This window comes from Erythrolamprus reginae, chromosome 2 (genome assembly GCF_031021105.1).
Source record: "Erythrolamprus reginae isolate rEryReg1 chromosome 2, rEryReg1.hap1, whole genome shotgun sequence".
In the NCBI taxonomy this organism is placed as follows: domain Eukaryota; kingdom Metazoa; phylum Chordata; class Lepidosauria; order Squamata; family Dipsadidae; genus Erythrolamprus; species Erythrolamprus reginae.
The window spans coordinates 17,763,895-17,785,628 of NC_091951.1; the positions used below are offsets into that span (position 1 = coordinate 17,763,895).

Sequence of the window (21,734 nt, forward strand, 5' to 3'; positions counted from 1 at the left end):
TATATATATATAAATATACATACACATACCCAGTGGGTATGGCTAGCTGATGAGGCCAAAATAAGGCCGAAATAGATCTATCCTATAAATAAATAAATAAAATAAATAAAATTGTAACTGTCGGCCAGTACATGTTAAAAGCTGCTCCTTATAGGAATAAGAATTATTTGTTTTATAATTCCTTTGTTGGGTGACTTATTTGTCCCTCATGTTGCTTCTGGACAATATACAGTATTTATACAGTGTATTATACCTACTTTAAAGATTCAATTATTCTGAATCCTGATTGTTTGAGAAATGAAAATAAGTGCTACTACATATAATGATGCATTTGTGACTAGTAACCCTGATGGAAGACTACCTCCACCCCAACTTCTCAATGCCAACAAAACTTAAAGGATGATGAGGGACAATGACCTGTTTCTGTTTTAGGATTAATATTGCTTTAATACACAATAGGCTTATGGAGACAAAGAATATATAAATAAATGCATATTTTATATATCTACTGATGATAATAACATGGAAATATTTGTACAGGATTAAAGATACTAATCTCCAAGAAATGCTACCCTTCATTCTCCCCATTCAAGTGGTCAACAAGAACACCCAACTCCTGCAAAACCTCACACTTGGCTACAACATCCATGACAACTACTTGAGCACTCTCCACACTTCCGATGCCTTAATGGACATGCTCTCTACTGGAGAAGACAATGTTCCTAACTATAGCTATGGAGCACAGGACAACCTTCTTGCTATTATTGATGGAGCTTTCAGGGAAGTCTCCATGCAGTTGTCTACATTAGTAGGAACCTACAAAATCCCTCAGGTGTGTGTGTGTGTGTGTGTGTTTATTTGGTAAAGTGGATGGGGTTAGTGAACAATAGATCTAGCCATAAGTAACCAAAGCAGCCATATCCACTCATGACATCGTTTCCATTATTTGGAGTTTATATCTTAATATGGCCTAACAGTTAATCAAGAATAAACTACTCTAATATTTTAATGAGAACCAAGTTGGATTTCTTAAGAGCTAATATTTTGGATGGTGTGACTGTAAATATAACACAAAATTCTTAATTGCTTTTTCAGATCACTTGCAGATTTGTTTCGGAGGCTCTGAGTGATAAAACTCAATTCCCTTTTTTCTTCCGGCTGGCCCCCAAAAATGGGGTCCAGTACCCCGCCATTGTCCAACTGCTCCTCCATTTCAGATGGACCTTGATTGGTCTCTTTGCTTCAGATACAGAGCAGGGAGAAAATTTCATGAGGACCTTTACTCCTACACTTGTCAGAAATGGAATTTGTGTTGTTATATTGCAACAATTGTCTATGACTAGACTTGCAGCACCACTTATGAATGCCATCTCCAAGTGGAGGCAAGTCAATGTCTTCGTTTTCTTTACGGACTATAGTAGCATGATGGATGGATTTCATGCTGTCCATTTTGCACTTGGAGGTTTGCTAGGACCCATTGAAGGGAAAGTCTGGATCATCACACTCTTTGGAGAAATACCAATGAAAAGTCACAGAGTTTATCAATATGTCCATAGTATTTGGAACTTTTATATTCAGGAAAGAGGGTATGAGGAGCTCTTTGAACCATATATATTTGTAAAACCCCTACGTAAGTGTTTTCACTGTTCTTTTTCAAAGCATGTCTTTTCTGTCAAAGGCCGGAAAAGATGCACCCAGAAAGTACCATTGGAGACCCAAGATAAAAGCAACAGGTTACAAATTGACCCTCGTGCTTACAGTGTCATTAAGACTCTGGCCCATGCCTTGAATGCTGCATATTCCTCCAGATCCAAAAGGAGAAGGAAAGAGGGCAAAAAGAAGTTGGGAATTCCAAAGATGCAGCCGTGGCAGGTATGGGATCCTGACAAGGATCCATGAAACTTAGTTCCTTTGGAGAAAAAAAATGCAAAGGAAAATTAGGGGAACTTTCTACACCTCCTTGTGCTGTGAGTGGTCAACAGGTAATTGAGGACCCAGATTGTTGGGGGCAATATGCTTATTCTGTAAACCACTTAGAGAGGGCAGGAAAAGCACTATGAAGTGATATACAGTGTTCCCTCGATTTTCGCGGGTTCGAACTTTGCAAAAAGTCTATACCACGGTTTTTCAAAAAATATTAATTAAAAAATACTTCGTGGTTTTTCCCCCGATACCATGGTTTTCCCGCCCGATGACATCGTACGTCATCGCCAAACTTTCGTCTGTCTTTAATGAAAATTTTTTAAAATAAACTTTAATAAATAAACATGGTGAGTAATAATCTAAATGGTTGCTAAGGGAATGGGAAATTGTAATTTAGGGGTTTAAAGTGTTAAGGGAAGGCTTGTGATACTGTTACTAGCCAAAAATATTGTATTTACTTCCGCATCTCTACTTCGCGGAAATTCAACTTTCGCAGGTGGTCTCGGAATGCATCCCCCGCAAAAATCGAGGGAACACTGTATAAGTCTAAATGCTATTGCTATTGCTAATTGTTGGCAATTTGTTTCAAAGACTGGATACAATTTGATATTAAACACTGCTCATTTTTTTAAAAGGTACATTCATGTCAAAATACAATAAATGTATCTATGGGTTTGTGATTAGTATCTTAGTGTTTTACATTCATGAATTTTAGGGAGGCCCTGAGCAATGGTAGGCAAAGTTGGCTCTTCTATGACATGTGGACTTCAACTCCCAGAATTCCTGAGCTAGCATGATTGGCTCAGGAAATCTGGGAGTTGAAGTCCACAAGTCACAGAAGAGTCAAATTTGCCTACCCCGATCTAGCCTAAACTCTTCTCTTGAAGGAATTTTAGCTGAAGCTTTAAGCGATGGCTGCTCATTTATGCATTAAGACAGCCAGTGAAAGGGACTCTGATCTTCTCTGGTTCATGTGTTAGCTATAAAACTGCTCCTCCTTTCAGGGTATGTTCCCTTTGTTTCAGTCAAAGTCTCTTCTTTTGCAACTGAATTCATTTTTATGTCCATCACCTGGAGTAACAGTAAACAGATCTAAAGTTTCTTTGTAACGTATTTCAGTTTTGTGCTGTAAGGGATGTTAAGATACTCATGAACATGTTAACAAGGTGAGCCAATGAATAAGCATAGCAACTGAGTCAGTCAATAGGGGCTAATCATTTCTGAGTCTGTGCAGAGAATCAAAACTTAATCTTAAGACTGGGCATGGCGCAGTCCACTTTGCACTCTCTGCTCTCTGCACTCCCTGCTGGAGTGAAACTAACTCCTGCTCATGTTTACTTAAAGAAATAATCTGCTAATGGTATTGTAAAATCATCTGTTACTATGTTTATAAAGAAGTTATTGAATCCAGCTGAATCAGTCATCTGTGTGTGCTTCTGGTTTTGATTTTGCAACAAAGTTTAATAACAGAGGACTGTATTTTTCCTACTCCAACTAAGATATTGTGTTGTGTTTGTTTTTATTTATTTATTTACTTATTTACTTACTTACTTACTTACTTACTTACTTACTTACTTACTTACTTACTTACTTATTTATTTATTTATTAGATTTGTATGCCGCCCCTCTCTGTAGACTCAGGGCGGCTCACAGCAATAATAAACAATATATAACAAATCTAATAATTTAAGAGAAACACTAAAAACCCCATTATTAAAAGCAAACATACACACAAACATACCGTACATAAACTGTATAGGCCTGCTGGAGATGTTTCAATTCCCCCATGCCTGATGGCAGTGGTGGGTTTGAAGGAGTTTACGAAAGGCGAGGAGGGTGGGGGAAGTTCTAATCTCTGGGGGGAGTTGGTTCCAGAGAAGGCTCTTCCCCTGGGTCCCGCCAAACGGCATTGTTTGGTTGACAGAACCCGGAGAAGGCCAACTCTGTGGGACCTAACCTAACTCTGGGATTCGTGCAGCAGAAGGTGGTCCCGGAGATATTCTGGCCCAATGCCATGAAGGGCTTTATAGGTCATAACCAACACTTTGAATTGTGATCGGAAACTGATCGGCAACAAATGCAGACTGCGGAGTGTTGATGTAACATGGGCATACCTAGGGAAGCCCATGATTGCTCTCGCAGCTGCATTCTGCACAATCTGAAGTTTCCGAACACTTTTCAAAGGTAGCCCCATGTAGAGAGCATTACAGTAGTCGAACCTTGAGGTGATGAGGGCATGAGTGACTGTGAGCAGTGAGTCCTGGTCTAGATAGGGCCGCAACTGGTGCACCAGGTGAACCTGGGCAAACATCCCCCTCGCCACAGCTTGGAAAACATGTCCCCAGATTGTTTAGCTGCCATAGACCAACATGGCTCTTCCACTTGCTGCCTTTTCTGAAGACTAAGAGCAACCTTCCTAAAGCCCATCTGTTTTTATACAAACCAAGCGTAGTGTTCCTAAGATCCTTATGGATGCATTTGCCTCCTTTCCATGAGCATCACGCTGATAACTGACATTTGGTTTATAATCAATTATCATTTTCTCATGTATTCTTATCAATTTTGGTATCTCTCATCCTTCTTCCCATGAATCATTATTGATAATATCACCAAATTAATTATATAATTATCATGAAGTTATTAAAATATTACTACTGTCAACTTATTATACTAATGCCGTATACTGTATTTACACATAAAAGTAAAACTTTTGTCTGTCCAGTCGTGTCTGACTCCAGAAGATAGTGCACATATTTTAGCTAAGGAAGCAAGCATTGCCCAAAGACATTTTCAAGTTCATGTGGCCAGCATAACTATAAGTTGGGTTACCTTCACACCAAAGTGGTATCTATTTGCCTACTCACATGTAATGTTCCCTCTAAATTTTTTTCGGTGTGGGCAGAAAAGTATAGTGTCTGAGCAGCAGTCCCCTTGGGACTGGGCGGCATAGAAAAAATAAATAAATAAATAAATAAGAAAAACGATCCCTTCTTTTTTATTAAAAGAAATTAATAATTTAAAAAACCCAAAATCCATTACTATTAAAACTAAAAAAAAAGCAGAACCAAAAACATAACTATTAATAAAAACAGGTGAGGGCTGGGGTTTTTTTCTCTGTTATTATTTAAGTGCTTTTACCATATGCTTTAAATAAAGAGTCACTTCTCTCTCTGTTTCTCTCTCTTTACTGTCATTCTCTGTCTCAATCATTTTCTCATTTCTTTTTTTCTCCCCTTTTTTCTATCATTTCTCTCTCTCTCTCTCTTCCTTCCACTCTTCTCTCTCTATCTTGCTTTCTTCTTCTCTCTCACTATCTTCCTTCCTCTCTCATCTCTCTCTCTCTCTCTTTCTTTCTCTCCCTCTTTCTCTCTCCCCCTCCCTTCCCCTCTCTCTTCCTCTCTCCCCCTTCCTTTATTCCTCTTTCTCCTTCCCTGTCTCTCTCCCTCTTCCTCTCTCTCCCTTCCTTTTACTCTGGCTAGCAGCAGAGGCAAGCCTGGAGCCCGGCTTCCCCCCCCACCCAGGACATTTAAAGGCTCCCAGCACGGCGCCGGTAAGGGGAAGGCTCGAACCTGCCCCCCCTCCCCACCCAGCCAGGACATTAAAAGGCTCCCAGCACAGCACCGGTAAGGGGAAGGCTCGAACCTCCCCCCCCCCAGCCAGGATATTTAAAGGCTCCCAGCACAGCGCCGGTAAGGGGAAGGCTCGAACCTGCCCCCCCACCCAGGACATTCATGGCAGTGGTAAGGGTAGGGCCCCCCTAACCCCCCCCCCTCCGCCCCCCCCCCCCCGCCCTACTTACCTTAACGTCCAGGGAGCTCCCAAACAAAAGCCTCTTTGGCTGCCGGCCGAGGCTTAAATAGGGGGCGCGCATGAAAATTCCCATGCTGAGGAGAGAAGCCATTTGATTGGCTTATCTCCCTCTGCCTGAGGATTTTGATTGGTGTGCAGGGGTCTATTTCCCCTTGTGATATTGTGCACGCGCACAGCTTACAGGGACCGCTGCTCACATGTGCATGCTTTCAAACTGTTGGTAGGTAGGAGCTCAGGCAAGTAAGACGAACTCACCCTGTTGCATGGTGCTCAGTTCTTGAGCCCAGGCTGTCAGCATTCCAGCTGACAAATTCAGTATATTTAAATGCTGAACCACTCCACACCCACACCCATGAATGCCTATACTGATACAAATACAGTGATACCTCGTCTTACGAACTTAATTGGTTCCATGACCAGGTTTGTAAGATGAAAAGTTTGTAAGACAAAGCAATTTTCCCCATAGGAATCAATGTAAAAGTGAATAATGCATGCAAGCCCAAAACTCAGAAACCCAGAAGCCAGGACGCCGCCGACGCCGAAGGAGGCTTGAGCCTCCGAGTCCTCCCCACCCCTTCATCCTGCCTATCACCCTTGGCTGGCAGAATCCTCCACAGCCAGCTGGCAGAACCTGCCTCCCGAGCCCTCTTGCCTGGCGGGAGGCGAAGCGCTGGGGAGGGGGGTCAGATCAGCCCTCCTTCACCCCCCCCAAGCTGAAAATGCAAAGCCGGCCCTCCTGGTCCCACAAGCCAAACCCCCCCCCCCAGCGCTTTGCCTCCCACTGGGTAAGAGGGCTTGGGAGGCAGGTTCTGCCGGCTGGCTGTGGAGTATCCTGCCGGCCAAAGGTGATGGGCGGGACGAAGGGGTGGGGAGGACTGGGAGGCTCAAACCTCCTTCGGCGGCAGTGGCCCAGCTTTGCGTTTTTGGCTTGGGGGGGCAGGAGAGCTGGCCTGACATACACACACACACACACTAGCGCTTTGCCTCCCGCCAGGCAGGAGGAGGAGGAAGGGGCATCTCGACCAGCCGCTGGAAAGCCAAGGGAAAATCCCAGGCACTTCGGCTGGCAGTCCGGAGGCAGGGAATCCCGACGGGGGCGGGAAATGAATGGGAAATCCCAGCGGTGGCAGTCACAAGGCAGGGGAATCCCTGCAGCAGTAAGAGAGCGCATGCGCAATAAAAGAGCCCACGGACCCGGGCTCAGGTTTGTAAGACAGAAATGGTTCTTAAGACGAGGCAAAGAAATCTTAAACCCTGGGTTCGTATCTCAAAAGGTTCATATGATGAGAGGTTCGTAAGACAAGGTATCACTGTACATAAAACTTCAGGCATGTGTTGAACTTACTGGCCACTACTGGTAGGCTCTCCCCACCCAACATAGGTGTAGACGCACCCAGTGGATGAACGAGTGCCCATCGGTGCAAGATATGGCAAGTGAAATCTCTCGCAAGGACACTCTTGGGTGAGGGATTTCATATATTTTAGTGACCAAAACTGGATACAATATTCTAAATTATAGAAGAATAGATGACCAAGTTCTAATTCATCATCTATTCTTCAGAAGAACAACCAGGATGATTATGGGACTGGAGACTAAAACATATGAAGAACGGTTACAAGCATGGCCAGTCTAATGAAGAGGGGAGACACAATAGCAGAGTTCCAATACTTGAGGGGCTGCCACAGAAAGGAGGGGAGTCAGGCTATTTTCCAAAGCACTTGAAAGCCAGACAAGGAATAATGGATGGAAACTGAACAAGGGGAGATTCAACCTAAAAAATAAGGAGAACTTTTCAGACAGTGAGAACAATCAACCAATATAGTGATAATATTTGTTTCCCAACTACGAATATTTGCAAATTAGACAAGTGTAGAATATATGATTGATATGTTTTGCTGAAACATTTTCACTCTGTTATGCAGGTAATGGTAATACAGTACTTTTTATCAGAATTTAGAACATTTGGAAATCAGGTAAGTGTAGAAGAAAGGTTTAAATATGAAAAGACTGTGTTGCTTTAGATAGCAAGGTTTTTGCTTTTAAAATTGCTAGCTGTTTCCATTCTAGCTTCATCCCTTTCTGCAGAGGAATGAATTTTGCAATCTTTCTGAGATGAAACTGTACATGGACCAACATGGAGAACTGGCAGCTGATCTGAACATCCTGAGTCAAGTGATTATCTCTGAAAAGGATTTCATAGAAGAACAACTGGGTACTTTTGAAAGTCAGAGACTTATTGTAGACCCATTTATTGTTTTAGAGCTAGAGTGGCACAACAAGGTGGGTGAAATATTGGCATCTTTTCTCTCTTTTCCAAAGTGTTTAGTGTCCGTTTCAAGTGGGCTATGCCTAGTCAGAAATTAATTAAGAATTTTCTGTGTTGACTAAAACATTTATCATTTTCTTTTTTAAAAAAAATACTTTATTAATTATATACATTAAAAAACATAGAAAGACAAAACAACAATACAACATTTACAAAATGTATATACATGTAAATCTATAGGTGAGAAAAATAAGAAGAAGAAGAAGAAGAGAATGATCACATATATACACTCATAACAAAAATAAAGCTTTATGCTTTATACATGGGTTATTTTGGTATTATTATTTTCTTAGATGGATAGGGAGGCTCCAAAAATACTTCAACCACAGTGTTTTTCAGATTCTGTAATATAGAACCCTGTACAGTGATACCTTGTCTTACAAACCTAATCGGTTCCGGGACGAGGTTCTTAAGGTGAAAAATTTGTAAGACGAAACAAAGTTTCCCATAGGAATCAATGGAAAAGTGATTAATGCGTGCAAGCTCAAAATTCACCCCTTTTGCCAGCTGAAGTGCCCTTTTTTGTGCTGCTGGGATGCTCCTGAGGCTCCCCTCCATGGGAAACCCCACCTCAAGACTTCTGTGGTTTTGCGACGCTGCAGGGGAATCCCAGCAGGGGAATCCCAGCATTGCAAAAATAAGCACTTTGCTGGCAACCGAAGTCCAGAGGTGGGGTTTCCCAGCAAAGGGAGCATCTGTGAAATCGCAGCATCACAAAAACACCTAAGTCCTCAAAACCCCACCTCCGGACCTCTGTGTTTTTGCGATGCTGCGATTTCACTGAGGCTCCTCTTGCTGGGAAACCCCACCTCCAGACTTCTGTTGCCAGTGAAGCGCCCGTTTTTGCGCTGCTGGGGAATCACCTGCTGGGATTCCCCTGCAGCATCACAAAAATACGGAAGTCCATGGAGGGGAGCCTCAGGGAAATCCCAGCAGCGCAAAAACAGGTGCTTCGCTAACAACGGAAGTCCGGAGGTGGGGCATCCCAGTGGTGGCGGTAGGTTTGTAAGGTGAAAATAGTTTGTAAGAAGAGGCAAAAAAATCTTAAACCCTGAGTTTGTATCTCAAAAAGTTTGTATGATGAGGCGTTTGTAAGATAAGGTATCACTGTATTAAGATGATTCGACTACATCCAGATTGAGATACTGAATGATTGTTATTTAGGATAAAATTGGTAAGAGAGACCCTCAAGTGCTAGATATTATGGAGTTGATGGCCTCAGGTTTGTTTCCTCCATGTCAAGAAATGGCAGAGCAAAATTCTGTTGATTAATGCTTGAGTTCCACTTTGGAATGAACCTGGTAAAAAAAGAGTCAAGATTGAATGGAGGTCCTGCTTGCTCCAGTGGGGAATAACCAGGGATAGGCTTCAAAAATGTCAGCAACGGGTTCTCTACTTGGTTGCTCGGTGGGCATAGCCTAGTTGGCCTCCTGCAGCATGGCGGGAGGCGTTTTCACCTTCCACATGCTCCGGAAGCTTTCCTTGAGCCTCTGGGAGGGTGAAAACAGCCTGCCCTGGGCTCCACAGGCAAGAAATGGGCCCAATTCTGGCCATCTGGAACTTCTGGGAGGCTTGTTTTTCCCTGTCCCCAAGCTTCCACACAGGTCTTTCACTTACCTCACATCCAAAACAGGCCACATGGAGACTTCTGGGAGGGGCAAGATGGGGTGGGAGGAGCCAGCCAGGAGTGGGATTTGGAGGTTCTCCAAACCAACCATAACATTAGATAAGGATTCTCCCAAAACCCAAGTGAACGCATAGCAATCTATCCCTAGAAATAACCCTTGGCATTATAATTCAGCTTGTCCTGGTATAATTCAGCTTGTCCTGGTTTTGGAGTACTGTGTTCAGTTCTGGAGACCTCACCTACAAAAAGATACTGACAAAATTGAACGGGTCCAAAGATGGGCTACAAGAATGGCGGAAGGTCTTAAGCATAAAACATATCAGGAAAGATTTCATGAACTCAATCTGTATAGTCTGGAGGACAGAAGGAAAAGGGGGGACATGATCGAAACATTTAAATATGCTCAAGGGTTAAATAAGGTCCAGGAGGGAAGTGTTTTTAATAGGAAAGTGAACACAAGAACAAGGGGATACAATCTGAAGTTAGTTGGGGGAAAGATATACTTCATATACTTCCGGTGGGGCAACAAGAAGGAGGGAGGGAACTGCTGCTCCGACAGATAACGGCAAAAAACATCAAAAACATTAAAAATCACAAAAATAAAGAAAACTCCCGAGGGTGAGTACTAAAACCTGCCCAGTGCTAGTGCCGAGCTGATCCCCTGGGGACCCCCCGAGAATTCCTCGAGCCTAGCTTCCTAGCTACAGGGAGACCGATGATTGCCCAATAACTGGCCACGAGGATTCCCCTGAGGATTTCCCCTCTACGCCAGCTGCCTGCCTAGCGTGGAACCGGCCCAGAGCCCCAGCGCTACGTGGACTCCCCCTGAAACCCTGAAACCAAGACTCCTAGAGCCCAGCTACCTGGAGCCCCGATGCCCAGCTGACTACCCGGCGCGAAACCGGCCCAGAGCCCTAGCGCCGTGCAGATCCCCTGGGACCCCAACATAATCCCCAACTCTACAAAGATCTCCAAAGCTCCCCATAGCCTCCGTAGCCCTCAGAAGCCCCACCAAGAAGCCACAAGCCCTTTGCGACCTCCCTCCCCACCACCTCCCCACCACCGCCATTACCCATTACCTCGTGGCTGAAGACCAACTCTGCTCCTCATAACCTCTATCCTTCTTAAACCTAAAATCGCACAGCTTACAGTGAAGCTCCAACCCCATCTAGTGGCTGAAAATAAAAATAACAGTGCAGTCACTTCCAATCCCTTCCCACTCAAAGCTACAGATCCTCACAGATTCGTCAAACAGAAGCTCCAACCCCATCTAGTGGCTGAAAATATCATTGCAGCCACTTCCATTTCCTACTGATACTCTCAGAATCTTCAAACAGAATTCCAATTCTCACCCCCTCACAATGCCATCCAAAAAGAAACCTCAAGCAAACATTTCCGTTAACAATTGCGTTATATGCAACACTAATGTAAATACACAAGAAGGAACCACAAAGTGCCAATCCTGCAAAAAATTGGCTCACCATACCTGCCTTAACATCAACAAACATGTTGCCACCTTCCTCAACGACAATCCCTCATTCTACTATTCCTGCCCATCCTGCACACCCAAATCAATCTCACTCAACAATTTATCCGAAGTAATCTTATCTGCAGTCTCAAAAACCCATCAAGCATATACCGAAAGTATCGAACCACGGTTCGCCTCCATAGAAAAAAATATCCAAGACCTGATAAACACCAAAACACCTAATCAACCACCCTGCAGCACCCCACCACCACCACCACCATACTCCCAACCCAGACCACCAAAACCTCTTCCTCTAAACCCTACCACCGATGTCTCCACCCTGGTGAACGATGCCATGGAAAGGGCACAAAAACGCCACAATGCCATCCTTTTTGGCCTTGAGGAAAACGGGGAAACTGACTTAACAAATATACAAAACATTATCCACAATCAACATCCTCAAACAATTACCCCTGATGTCATCCTAGAGGTCTCCAGAAGCGGCCCCACACTAAAGTACAGCGACGGATCAACGGCTCCCCGACTGTGCAGAATAGTCTGCACTAACTAATCTTCCAAACAACAATTCATCAGGACCATGAACACCATTGCCAGAAACAACACCAAATACAACAAACTCAGATGCAGACCTGACTTAACATTACTCCAACGTATCCGCTCCCGTGAACTACGCGCCGAACTCAGGAGACGGTGCGAACTCGGCGAAAATAACCTCTACATTGACTACCGCTCTGATTGCATCAGAACCAAAACCTACAACCCTCCCTTCATCGTCAATCCCGCTACCCCTCCACAACTTTCCAACACTTCTCCACCCACCATCCCACATCAACAATCAGACCTCCCCAGCACCTCCAGCAATGAATAGGAAAATGCGCCCCTTACTACCTTGCCTCAATCCTGCCACAACTCAACGCAATCCAATCCCCTTCCTGAACTCAAACACAACCTCAAATGCAAACTAATCAATGCAAGAAGTTTAATCAACAAGTTATCAGAATTCCTCCTTCTGCTCAACACCAACTTATTTGACATAATCTTTGTTTGCGAAACATGGCTCAACTGTTCCTTTCCTGACTCCATCATTACACAAAATAACTACCTGGTTTTCCGGTCCGACCACGAATCCCGCAGAGGAGGTGGTGTAGCCATATTCTACAAAAGCTCACTCAATCTAAAAAACATTCAAGTCGCACAAGATTTATTCCTTCCTGAAACCCTAATCTGCGATCTTTCCCTTAACACCACTCTCCGCTTTTTACTGTGCTACAGAGCTCCAAACTATGACACTTCCCATGCATCAAAATTAACTTCCCTACTAACATGGGCATCCTCCTGCCCCTACCCCATCATCTTCCTAGGTGACCTCAACCTACCACACATCAACTGGACACTAAACGAATGCTCCACCGAACCTATACATACCGCCATCTACAACACCGTCACCAGCCTGGGACTGGAACAATTAGTATTAAACAACACCAGACTCAACAGCTGCCTCGACCTCATCTTCTGCAATAGTAAAAGTGCTATTTATGGACTGCATATCATAGAACCCTTCTCCAACAGCGACCATAGTATGATCAACTTCAACCTCAACCTACGCCATCATAACATTCAACAGAACAACGTGTCACCTAAGTACAATTTCAGGAAAGCTAACTACGAACTCATAGACGTCAGTCCCTCATTTATTAATTGGCAATCCCTCTTCTCCAACTGCATCTCCATCGATGACCTCCACAACACGTTCTTACTCCAAATCAATAGACTTATAGATCTGTATGTTCCAATTACTCCTCCTAGAAGAAAACAGAAAAACAACATTCCCATCTCATTAAAGAAACTACAAACCAAAAAAGATCCCTCTGGCGTAGAAACAAAAAAGGTCCTGTAAACAACTTTAAAAACCGCTACAGAAGAATATGCCAACAAATAAAAGTAGAATGTCTGAACTACCGCAGTAAACAAGAGGAAAACCTCCTACGCTCCAAATCTAACCGTGCCTTCTACAACTTCGTCAACAACAAACTTAACGACTCCAGACCTATTCCACCTCTCATTGGACCACACAACAAAGAGTACCACGACGACCCATCCAAAGCAAATCTTTTCAACTCCTTCTTTGGCTCCATTTTTGTTAACAGTAATAACTCATCCCCCCTCTTCGCAAATCGCACTCCTAACTCATTAAATAACCTAAGCCAAATCATCTTCACCACAGACTACGTTGAAAAAGCAATCCGTGATCTCAAACCTTCCCTATCTGTCGGTCCAGATGGTCTTTGTGCATACTTCCTAAGAAAACTCTCATCTGCCATAGCTGAACCTCTAAGCATTATCTTCCAAAATTCCTTCATGACCAGCACTCTCCCCAAACTGTGGTCAAAAGCAGTAGTCATCCCCATCTTCAAAAAAGGAGACCCATCACTAGTTGACAACTACAGACCCATATCACTATGCTGTGTACCTTGTAAAATCATGGAATCAATTATAAATCGTTCAATCACTCTCTACTTAGAATCTAACAACCTACTATCAAAAAAACAATTTGGATTCCGTAAGAAACTATCCTGCAACCTACAACTACTCCACTGCAAAAACATCTGGACTACCCACCTTGATCAAGGAAAATTCATCGATGCAATTTATATCGACTTCTGCAAAGCCTTTGACTCAGTGGTTCACGACAAACTTCTCCTAAAACTCAAATCCTATGGCATCTCAGGACTCCTCCACAACTGGATTACCGCATTCTTGTCAAACAGACAACAAGTTGTCAAAATCGGAAGCGCCATTTCCTCCCCTGTCCCTGTCAAAAGCGGCGTTCCCCAAGGCAGCGTACTAGGTCCTACTCTTTTCATCCTATACATCAATGACCTCTGCGATAATATCGTAAGCAACTGTGTACTTTTTGCCGACGATGTGAAACTCTTCAACACCACCGACAACACACTCACTCTTCAAAAAGACCTTGACTTCATTTCAGATTGGTCCAACACCTGGCAACTTCAAATATCAACCAACAAATGCTCTACCCTCCACATCGGCAAAAAGAATCCAAACCACATATATGAACTGAATAAACAAATCCTCACTACCAACCAACACTCAGTAAAAGACCTCGGAATACTCATTTCAAATGACCTAAGTGCTAAAGCCCACTGCAACAATATCGCCAAAAAAGCCTCCAGAGTTGTTAACCTGATCCTACGCAGCTTTTGCTCCGGCAATCTCACACTACTCACAAGAGCCTACAAAACCTATGCCAGACCCATTCTCGAATACAGCTCATCTGCCTGGAACCCACACCGCATCTCAGACATCAACACTCTCGAAAACGTCCAAAGATACTTCACCAGAAGAGCCCTCCACTCCTCCACTCGAAACAGAATACCCTACGAAAATAGACTAACCATCCTGGGCCTTGAAAGCCTAGAACTACGGCATCTAAAACACGATCTAAGTATTGCCCACAAGATCATACGCTGCAACGTCCTTCCGGCCAACGACTACTTCAGCTTCAACAGCAACAACACAAGAGCACACAATAGATTCAAACTTAATATCAATCGCTCCAAACTTGACTGCAAAAAATACGACTTTAACAATCGAGTTGTCGAAGCGTGGAACTCATTACCGGACTCAATAGTGTCAACCCCCAATCCCCTACACTTCTCCATTAAACTCTCCACGATTGACCTCTCCCGATTCCTCAGAGGCCAGTAAGGGGCGTATATAAGTGCACTGTTGTGCCTATCGTCCCCTGTCCAATTCTCTTTTCTTACCTCTTTTATCTTATATATTCTCTCCTCTATATATATTCTCTTCCTATCCACTTCCCTTCTTTTTACTTCCTATCTTTATATATATATTCCTAATGTATATTCTCTCTCATATGTATTGTATATTGGACAAAGAATAAATAAAAATAAATAAAATAAATAAAGATCAAAAGCAACATGAGAAAATGTTATTTTACTGAAAGAGTAATAGATCCTTGGAACAAACTTCCCGCAGACGTGGTTGGTAAATCCACAGTAACTGAATTTAAACATGCCTGGGATAAACATATATCCATTGTAAGATAAAATACAGGAAATAGTATAAGGGCAAACTAGATGGACCATGAGGTATTTTTCTGCCGTCAGTCTTCTATGTTTCTATGTTGGAAACAGTATCTCCTGAGAGGGAAGCCCATAGTCTGGGAGGATTTTAAAGAAGGCAAAGCTGACCGGATTTATCCATGCTTCTCTTTCAACGAACTGGGATAGAGCGACAGGCCTCTGCTCCTAGAAAGGATGTCTGTGGGGTCACCACAGACAGAAATAGTTAGCTTGCATTAAGACAAGTCTTTTTAAGACATTGCATTAGGGGAAATGTCATATTGCACTCTGGGTAATGTAGTTTTGCATGTGACCATATATGTGTATTTCCTATTGGCTTTGACTAAGCAAGTCAGCCTGTAAAAGCAACATGTAGAACTGCATGAGGGCAGAGCCAGGGACAATTCAACCTCTTTTTGCCTGTACAGTGGGAAAGATTATACTGCAGAAGAATCACTTCAATAATCATAAGTAATTGAATGGGAATGCCTGCCAATAAAACGATATGTGATATCTCATTGTGCTGAGTTGATACTCTGAGATAGACACCCTCCCGGCTTGACCAGTATGGCAAAAAGAGGGAATTGATCCATCCCCCTCTTCGCAATCACCGCTGCCTTAAAGAAATAATCTGTTTTAAGGAACAATCCGCCTAAAAAAGATTAAATTTGTTGCTAAGTGTTTCTAAACAGCAAAAAGAAACCTCAAAGTAAGAAAGGGGGCTGATCACTCTTCTCATGATGACCAGAAGCCTTAAGAATAAAAGAAATCACACACACCCCTCTTCTTTCCCAGCTACTGCCTTGAAAAATATTGCTCTGCCTCCCAGCCTCCTGTAAGGAATTTTTTTTGGATTTGAATTACAAACCATGCTGCTCAACATAGAGGAAAGGAGGGGGGACATGTCTACATTTAAAAGCTATTGTCCTTGCCTGTTCCAACACAATTGCAACTTAAAAGCCAGCCTTTGCTTCTGTCCTTTGCTAAATGCAAACCATGCAACTCCCCATGCAGGCCAGCCATGCCTAAGATTAATGCTGCTTGCCTTATGTTCTGTTTGAAGAAATGCTACATTTTAAAGCCTGCTTTCCTGTGTAAAGACTTTGTCTTTCTGCTGGAAGGGCTCAGGTATGGTTCTTAAGAAGTACCTTGGTTGCTAGAATCAGGAGTCTCAGGGGTCCAGGATCCTCCTCTGTAGAACTGGAATTTGGCTTAGTGCCTGCCTGACCCAATGTTTGCATTAGGCTGGGCTCTGGTCGTTTCCCAGCAGGGTTGCCTGGAACTGCTGAGCAGGACCAAGGGCTGGAACAGGAACTGCTGCAACATGTCTCTTTTTTGGACAAGAGATGACAAAGTGACACATCTCCCTGCATTACAGGACACAAACCTTCAGCTTGGCGTCTGGCTTTCTCAGCTTCGGTCAAGCGAGATCTGGCGGTACTGAGATCCATTGGCTCATCTTCATACTCACCTAAGTGAAGTTCAGAGACTTCTTGGCTGATGTCCATGTCAATGTCCATTTTGATGGGTGGTGAGTCCTGACACCTTTTTTTCAGCATGTCCTTGTTTTTCTGCCTAGTCTCTGCCTCGGTCAATATGTGTGGGAAAATGTCATCCTGGATTTGTCAAGCAGGTTCGAGAAGGAGAGCCGTTTTGCTGCTATGACTGTGTTCCTTGTCCACAAGGGACCATCTCAACTCAGGAAGGTAGGTAGCACCAAAGAAAAGGGCAGATATCATGGAAGTGGATTCATCCAAAATATTTTCATGAAAGCCCTTCACTCCTCCATTCAAAATAGAATACCCTATGAGACTAGACTTTCAATCCTGGGCCTAGAAAGTTTAGAACTAAGACACCTTAAACAAGATCTAAGTATTGCCCACAAGATCATATGCTGCAACGTCCTGCCTGTGGGCGACTACTTCAGCTTCAACCACAACAACACAAGAGCACACAACAGGTTTAAACTTAATATTAACCGCTCCAAACTTGACTGTAAAAAATATGACTTCAGTAACCAAGTTGTCAAAGCGTGGAACTCATTACCGGACTCCATAGTGTCATCCCCAAACCCCCAACACTTTACCCTTAGATTATCTACGGTTGACTTATCCAGATTCCTAAGAGGTCAGTAAGGGGCGAGTACAAGTGCACTAGAGTGCCTTCCGTCCCCTGTCCTATTGCTCTCCTATATCACCCATACCTTTCTTCTATTCCTATATCTCTTCTTCTATTCTTTCATTGATATGTTCTATTACTATATCTTCTTTTCTATTGTTTCTTAGATATATTTTACTATGAGTATCTCCTCTATATCCTTCATCAAGTATTTTACTATGTGTATGTAGATATATACCCACTAAAACCCTCATTGTGTATTGGACAAAATAAATAAATAAATAAAATAAATAAATAAATAAGATTCTGAGGAGGATGAGCCAGGCCCATCTGAGTACCCTGGGCCAGTGGTGTTGCAAGATGATGCAGAGAGTGAGAGTGAAGGACAAATAGACCTGGATGAACCCGAGGAACCACCAGAGGTGGCAGATATGTCAATGAGGGATTGGTCCAAGTCAGAGGATGAAGGGGACATTAGAGATAATGAGTCACTCTTAGATGTTCGATTCAGGAGATTACAAAGCAGACAACAATTCTTGCATGATAAAAGGAAGTAGTTTGAAGTTTTAACTCTAGAGGTTTGCTGAGCACTCTCAGTAGATATATAAGGAAAGGCTTCTGGGTAATTCTGGGTGGAGTTTCAATGTTGCTTTCATGGACGCTGTGTTAGATCTGGGGCTCCAGAAATGTTCCCTGAAAATACCTGATTTCTGCTCTGAAAAACCCATCTCCTAGAAGCTGCCTGCCTGCCAATATGTGGTGAGCTGAGTTGTATTACTATGGCTCATGCCTGTTTTATCTTGCTGGAATGCAATTAGCTCTGACTCTGGCATATTTCCCGTAAGCTTAACTGAGAACTCTGCAGCTATGAAACCTATTTCCACCATCCACTCAGCTGTGGTCCCTTCCAGGGCCATGGTAACACACTTAACTTTAGCAGTTCCTGTGGGGAAATCCTCCCCATATTCTTGCATATGATTCCAAACTTGGGTCAGGAAAAACCTCAAAGCCTTGGGATCCCTACCATATTTTACTCCCAGTGAGAGAATCTTTGGAATCTGATGCCTCTGGGGGATCACACACACACCATTGCCAGGTAAGGTCTCTGCTTGAGGTTCACTGAGAGGCTGAAAAGGGATAGACAGTTATGGATGTATATACAGTGATACCTCATCTTACAAACTTAATTGGTTCCAGGACGAGGTTTGTAAGGTGAAAAGTTTGTAAGACGAAACAATGTTTCCCATAGGAATCAATAGAAAAGCGATTAATGCGTGCAAGCCCAAACCTCACCCCTTTTGCCAGTCAAAGCGCCCATTTTTGTGCTGCTGGAATTTCCCTGAGGCTCCCCTCCGTGGGAAACTTCTTGACCTGTGTTTTTGTGATGCTGCAGGGGAATCCCAGTAGGGGAATCCCAGCAGTGCAAAAATGGGTGCTTTGCTGGCAAAAACATGGAGGTCCTCGAAACCCCACCTCTGGACTTCCGTGTTTTTGCGATGCTGCGATTTCGCTAAGACTCCCCTCGCTGGGAAACCTCACCTCCGGTCTTCCGTTGCCAGCAAAGCACCCATTTTTGCACTGCTGGGATTCCCCTACTGGGATTCCCCTGCAGCATCACAAAAACACAGAAGTCAAGAAGTTTCCCATGGAGGGGAGCCTCAGGGGAATCCCAGCAGCGCAAAAATGGGCGCTTCGCTGGAAACAGAAGTCCAGAGGTGGGGCATCCCAGTGGCAGTGGCTTGGGTTTGTAATGTGAAAATAGTTTGGAAGAAGAGGCAAAAAAATCTTAAACCCCGAGTTTGTATCTCAAAAAGTTTGTATAATGAGGGGTTTGTAAGAAGAGGTATCACTGTAATTGCATTCTTACTACCATTGCAGATTATTTGGAGGACTGGCTTTCTCTGCCAGCCAACTAGATTTCACAAATTTGGCCTCCTGTGTGCCATCTGGCAGGACCCAAGAATATACCTGGAAATATTGATTCATTTTTTTTACAACTAATAATGTAGATTCCTATTAAGATAATGTACATTACACAGGAAATCATTTAGGTCCACACTCAGTTTCATAGAATTATAGCTACCCTTTCCCCACTCAAAATAAGACATCCCTTGTTAATAAGCTCAATCAGGTTTCTGAGTGTGTTGTGCCTGACTGGCTCAGGCAATGCGTAATAGTCCAAGGAAAAGAAATCAAACACACACGTGCTCTGCTAATCAGCAAACTTGTATTAAATAAACAAAAAAGGGTTACTCAAAACAGTTCTTAGTGTCCAAAAACAATGATAGTGCAAGGCTTACTTCAGCCGCATACAAAAACACAGGAAAAAACAAACAAAGACAACCTGGAATGAGCAAAGATGTTTCAGGAGTCCTTTTGAATCTTTGAAGCAAACAGCAAGTCCCAGAGTTTTCACCTCCCACTTGTCTGAAAAAACTGGGTTGAAAACTCCAACGGCACGGAACAGAAACTTCAGAGCAGGAACCACAAAATAACACAGATAAACAGCCACAGTTTGCCTTGGGCCATTGTTCCCTTTTACACCTTTAGCCCTCATTAAGGGAACCACACCCAGCCCTCAGTATAAGAACCACACCCAGCCCAGGTGTTCCTATAATGACTTGTAATACTCCTTAAAGTGATCCCTTCTTTGCATAGCTCTTCGGCTACGCAGATCAATATATTGATCTGCAGAAGAATCCAGAGACGAAAGACTGTCTGAGGGACTGTATGTCAAATCCCCTGGGCTGTCTGCTGAATCCTGCGTCCCAGTGGCCTCGTCCTCCTGGCTGTCTGCTACGTCTTCCTGGCTGTCTGCCACATCTTCCTGGCTGTCTGCCACATCTTCCTGGCTGTCAGCCAGGCTTTCACATTCACTTTGTGCCACGTCTCTCCCATCTGTGGGAGCAACGGCTGGCCCAGGCCCAAACACAACAGAGTGCATGGCAATAAAGCCAAGCAGTTATTTCAGGATTCAAATATATATGCATATAAGACAGGATCTTATTTTCGGGAAAACTCGGTATTTATTTTTAAAGAAAATTGTATTACTCTTTTTTCTTTCTCTAGAGCTCTTAGGAAATGCAATTTGGAAAATACCCCTAGGAAAACTTGTTGTCTGAAGAATATATGTCATGAAAAGGGATAGAATACTAAAATAATATTTCTTTTTGGTTTTCTCAGATACAGAAAAATGCACTGTGTGTCCAGATGATAAATATCCAAATGAGGATCACATCGATTGCATCCCTAAATTTATAACCTTCCTGTCTTATGAAGAACATCTGGGCACTATTCTGGTCTCTTTTGCCCTACTCCTCTTCCTAACCACAGGCCTTGTTTTAATTATATTCCTTAAATACAGAGAAACTCCCATTGTCAAAGCCAACAACCGGGACCTCTCCTACATCCTCCTGTTCTCCCTCCTGCTTTGTTTCTTGTCTCCACTTCTCTTCATTGGTCAGCCAAGGAAAGCCACTTGCCTTCTCCGACAAACAGTTTTCAGCATCATCTTCTCCGTTGCCATTTCTTCTCTCTTGGCCAAAACAATTACAGTGGTGTTGGCTTTCCTGGCCACAAAACCAGGGAACCAAATGAAAAGATGGTTGGGAAAGAGCTTGGCCAACTCTATCATTATTTCTTGTTCTGCTGCCCAAGTTACCATCTGCTCCATCTGGCTGGGAGTTTCTCCCCCATTCCCTGATTCTGACTTCCACTCCCAGCCTGGAGAAATCATCTTGCAATGCAATGAAGGGACTGTTATCATGTTCTACATCACCCTCAGCTACCTGGGCTTTCTGGCTTCTATTTGTTTCATGGTGGCTTTCCTAGCCAGGAATCTGCCTGGGGCCTTCAATGAAGCAAAGCTGATCACTTTCAGTATGTTGGTGTTCTGCAGTGTCTGGGTGACATTTGTGCCCACCTACCTGAGCACCAAAGGAAAATACATGGTGTCTGTTCAGGTCTTCTCCATCTTGGCCTCGAGTGCTGGATTACTGGGCTGCATCTTCATTCCCAAGTGCTACATTATCCTTCTGAAGCCACATCTGAATACAAAGGATCATCTTACAACCAGACGAAATGTAGAAATGTGAAACATGGGACGTAATAACAATAAAATGGAATGGAATGGAAAGGAATAGAATAGAATAGAATAGAATAGGAATTTTTTATTGGCCAAGTTTGATTGCACACACAAAGTCACAAAGTCTTTGGTGCATATGCTCTCAGTGTACATAAAAGAAAAAGATACGTTTGTCAATAATCATGAGGTACAACACTTAATGATTACCGTAGGGGTCAAATAAGCAATGAGGAAACAATCAATTTTAATA

At 43.3% G+C, this 21,734-nt stretch overlaps 1 protein-coding gene across 1 annotated transcript; it reads left to right on the forward strand.

Annotated features, from left to right (window-relative positions):
• The first annotated feature begins 511 nt into the window (after positions 1–511).
• LOC139159211 (vomeronasal type-2 receptor 26-like) lies at positions 512–21,494 on the forward strand. The gene is made up of 5 exons (XM_070736561.1): positions 512–832; positions 1,096–1,872; positions 7,802–8,014; positions 16,862–16,988; positions 20,584–21,494. Exons 1-5 carry the CDS (start codon positions 512–514, stop codon positions 21,492–21,494), a joined length of 2,349 nt encoding a protein of 782 aa, XP_070592662.1.
• Positions 21,495–21,734: the final 240 nt, after the last annotated feature.